General features: G+C 43.8%; 1 protein-coding gene across 1 annotated transcript; it reads left to right on the forward strand.

Annotated features, from left to right (window-relative positions):
- The first annotated feature begins 1394 nt into the window (after window positions 1-1394).
- LOC123064467 (Bowman-Birk type major trypsin inhibitor) lies at window positions 1395-2183 on the forward strand. The gene is made up of 2 exons (XM_044487949.1): window positions 1395-1653; window positions 1757-2183. Exons 1-2 carry the CDS (start codon window positions 1530-1532, stop codon window positions 1999-2001), a joined length of 369 nt encoding a protein of 122 aa, XP_044343884.1. The 5' UTR covers window positions 1395-1529; the 3' UTR covers window positions 2002-2183.
- Window positions 2184-3917: the final 1734 nt, after the last annotated feature.

Consider the following 3917-nt stretch of genomic DNA (forward strand, 5'->3'; position numbering starts at 1 on the left):
GGCCTCACCGGAGCCGAGCAGACCTTGTTATAGTAGACGTCGAGAAGTTGTCGTGCTAAGACCCCATAGGACCAGCGCACCAGAGTAGCAACCATCGTCGATGAAGAAAGTCGTAGATCAGAAGGATCAAACCTATAAACACCCAAACGAAGACGAACGAAGACCGATTCCAAACAGATCCATCGAAGACCAGCATCGACCGAATCATTCCATGATCACCTTTTCTTGCTGATTTCCGATTTAAAATTTTCTAGTATTGTACCTACCTATTAGCTGCAGGCTGTAATAGCTAGAGGGGAAGTGACATGTGACAAAAAAACTTGCGTCGCCTGAGGAACAGACGCTCCATGTTTTCATTGTCATAGGCCAATCTAGTTGACTGTTATATATCTATTTATATTTATACCTAATAATAACGCAAAAAAGTCTTTCTGTTTTATGTGAATTAACTCATACTTTTTTATTTAGAAAAGGAGGAAGACCCCAGCCTCTGCATCTGGGTGATGCATGCAGCCATTTTAAGTCACAGTAGAACCCCTTTTTTCATATTTTTTTTTCCAGAAAACTCACGACTTTTCAAGTAATCAATCCAAATTTTATCTAAAACAAAGTTATCCATATCTTTTAGACCATAAGTCCAATTTTCACATGTTATGTATGAAACTTGATTAGTAAAAATATGTAGAATCTAAATATGATGTTATTTTTAGTTGTAAATATTTTTAAAATATTATTTTGGTGTAAATTTAATATATATAGTGCATGGTCAATTTTTCTTTCGTACCAGCGGTGATTCGAATTGCAAATAAACACCCATTAAAATCAGATTGTGAAAACAAATTCAATAACCAAGCATGCACACAGATGAAAAACCTCGCCGGAAAAAACAACATATTTCTCATCTTAGTGTGCATGCATGCGCGCACAAGAGAGAGAGGGACACACGCAGAGAGAGAGAGAGAGACGTCTTAGAATTGACCACATTCAAACACGTTTTTGTAGTGTGAGCACTGAGGCCATCGTCGGCAACACAAATGTAATGTCATGTGAAAATATGTGTCGAGGAGGTGGATCTATTAGAATCTTTTGTTGAGGAGATAGAGACGTCAAGGAGGTGGATCTATTAGAATCTTGAGTCATGTTCATTGGGTTAAAAATATGTGTTATTTTCTCTCCCGTTGCAAGCTCTCTTGCTAGTGTATCCGAATGGAATCGCGCTAGGGAGATGAGCGACCAGATCCGGTTTGGCCGCCGATTGAGTGTAAGTGTATCACTGATTTACTAGTCCCTAGATTTGTCGTGCATCGAGCTAAAACTCACAAGAAGCCAACTAATTCATCTGTTAAGGCAAGCATCCAGGCGACCATCAAACATGCAAGTGGCAGACGGCTAAGCGCCACGCCTTCGCCTCCGTGTCCATCGAGATCTGTCCGCCGGACGGTGCTATAAACAGACCTGCCGGCCACAAGCTTCACAAGACAACAGTGCACTGCACAGCTAGCAAATATTTGCCCTCTAGCATTCCAGCCATGAAGAGAATCGTCGTCCACATCCTGCTGGTGATGTCGCTCGGGGCGGCCCTCGTCATCGCCGGCCGCCCCGCCGGTACCTCCGGCGACGTGGCCGCCATTCGCCTTCCGAGCGACGGCCAAGGTGAGACCCTCAGATCAGATCGATATACACACGACTGAGTATGAGAGTATAATTTACACAGTTCGTACGTACCCTCCATTGATCTCTTGACCATGTGGTACAGGTCTTGGTTCCATGAAGAAGGTCCTCGAGGAGGGCGAGAGGCCGTGGGCATGCTGCGACCACACCCAGTGCCTGAGGGTGCTCCCGAGAGCCTGCCTCTGCCACGACACGGTGGCGCAGTGCGCCAGCGCGTGCCAGCACTGCGACGAGGTCAGCCATGGCCGCTACGTTTGCCTGGATTTGTACGAAGGTTGGCCCGGCCCAAAGTGCACGCACGAGGTGGACGTCGCCGCCGTCGGCAACTAGCTACCATAGCTAGCTACCATGGCACGTACGCGTACGTTTCGGCGTGTTGCCCTCTCTGTTGGCTTGTTGCTCCATGACCCACAGAGTAGTCCCAGTGCCTATCTATGTACCAGTTCAATTTCAACTCGCTTATCATGTGTAATAATAAAAATAAGTGTGCGTGCCGTGCCGATCGATCAAAAGTGCCAAGTGCAAGATTACCTTTGTTGAACTTTGATTTGATGTGCACAAACAAAAAGATTTTCTACAGCCAATCACACGTGTTGAGTCCTCCAAAATTGTGTTGTGTTCATCCGGCCTATCACTAATTCACTAGTGTTAAAGTCCTTGGCTATGTGCATCCTAACTATGAAGAGGCCGGGTGTTGTTCATCATGATCTGTATCTTTTTCATGCTACGTTTTGAGTTAATAAAAGCGCTTTTTATCAGAAAAAAAACTCGTGTTGAGTCCTCCAAAATTAAAGATACTTTTGGATTTTGAAACCTTCTCAATATGTATAAATTAAACACGTGTCCCGAAATCTATGTTGGTTTTTAACATGTTTCATATTGTAATTTACAATACTATGTGAGATGACTTTGAAGATTTGCGAAAAAGTCTTACATACCAAAATGAACATGTATTGTTCGACAAATTTAGAGTATTCGAATAGATTGCACGGGAGCACGGCTGGCAATGTGTGTTGGCGTCACTCTTGCCGGCGTTGTGTTTCTCCGTTTGTATTGTGTTTGCCTGGCCCTTGGCGTTTTTATGACATCTCATTTTTAGACATAGTTTAAATAGGTGCGGTGTGTCCTTTGTAAAGGTCTTTGTCTGGTTTTCTCTAATAAACCGAGCAGTTTCAGCCATCGGCTTCTTCTTCTTTTGGAATGTAATCTTGGTAGCTCATTTGCTAATGTTTTTCTTTAAAAAAATGTTCTGAAGATTTCTGAAAAAGTCTTACATACCAAAAATTTTAAGAACTCAAATGGGTTGCGCGTAAATTTACTTGGGTCCAAACGTGTTTCTGAGAAATATATTGTTCCAGTCTGATCTCAAAGTGACTTGGTACGTTTTAACCAAGTTTGCTGTGAAACATTTGCACATAAATTGATGTGGTGCAATTATTTTCATAAAGCAAGTGGCCTTATAGACCAAAAAGAGAAAGTACAGTATCATATTTCCTTTCCTAGAGTATTGTCTTCGTTGGCTAATCCACTAGTGAGTCCATTCTTATCCAAATGGAATCGCCGTGTGGACATCGATGATGTCACCAGATCCGTTTTTGCCGCCAACCGACTCCAAATCTTTGACTGATTTACAGGTTAATTACAGTGTCTAGGTGCCCTTCCAAAGGAAAAGTATAAAATGTGTAGTTGCGAGTGATACATCGGGTTAAACATCTCAAGTAGTGCGCTAACCCGTTAGTGAAGGCAAGCATGCACGACCATAATCTATTTACGCGTGCAGGCCACATGATGGTTTCATGTCCCCAACGCGTGCACACGGATTCGTGAATCCCTCGACGCGTGTGCACCATTTTTAAAGTACGTAAGGACATCTTCAACCCTGGCCCTTAAACTCCCGTATCTGTTCAGACTCAGGGCCCAAACTCCGCGGCCATTCAACGATGTCCTGTATCAGCCTGTGTGTCAGTCCGGATTTTGTTTTCCTGTAAACCGAAAACAAACCAGGGGAGCGAGACTGCGGAAACGAGTCATCTCAGATTCTGACACCCCGGTCACCCAAAACTGATGCGGAGCGAGCGCATTTGAAAATGGTCGCGCTGCTTTCATGTAAAAAAAACACATTTCTCAACCTGTTTCTCTACCATCCCGCCGCTTGGCGCTAAGGCGTGCCCGCGCACCATATACTTGAAGGAGTATGAAGCTGGTGTTATGATTCTGGTACAATATATTGTACCCAACGGCAATCA

This window comes from Triticum aestivum, chromosome 3B (genome assembly GCF_018294505.1).
Source record: "Triticum aestivum cultivar Chinese Spring chromosome 3B, IWGSC CS RefSeq v2.1, whole genome shotgun sequence".
In the NCBI taxonomy this organism is placed as follows: Eukaryota; Viridiplantae; Streptophyta; class Magnoliopsida; order Poales; family Poaceae; genus Triticum; species Triticum aestivum.

Coding starts and splice junctions, on each gene's coding strand:
- LOC123064467 (XM_044487949.1), top strand. CDS start 1,530: ATGAAGAGAATCGTCGTCCACATCCTGCTGGTGATGTCGCTCGGGGCG. Junction 1,654..1,756: donor CCTTCCGAGCGACGGCCAAG/GTGAGACCCTCA, acceptor CATGTGGTACAG/GTCTTGGTTCCATGAAGAAG.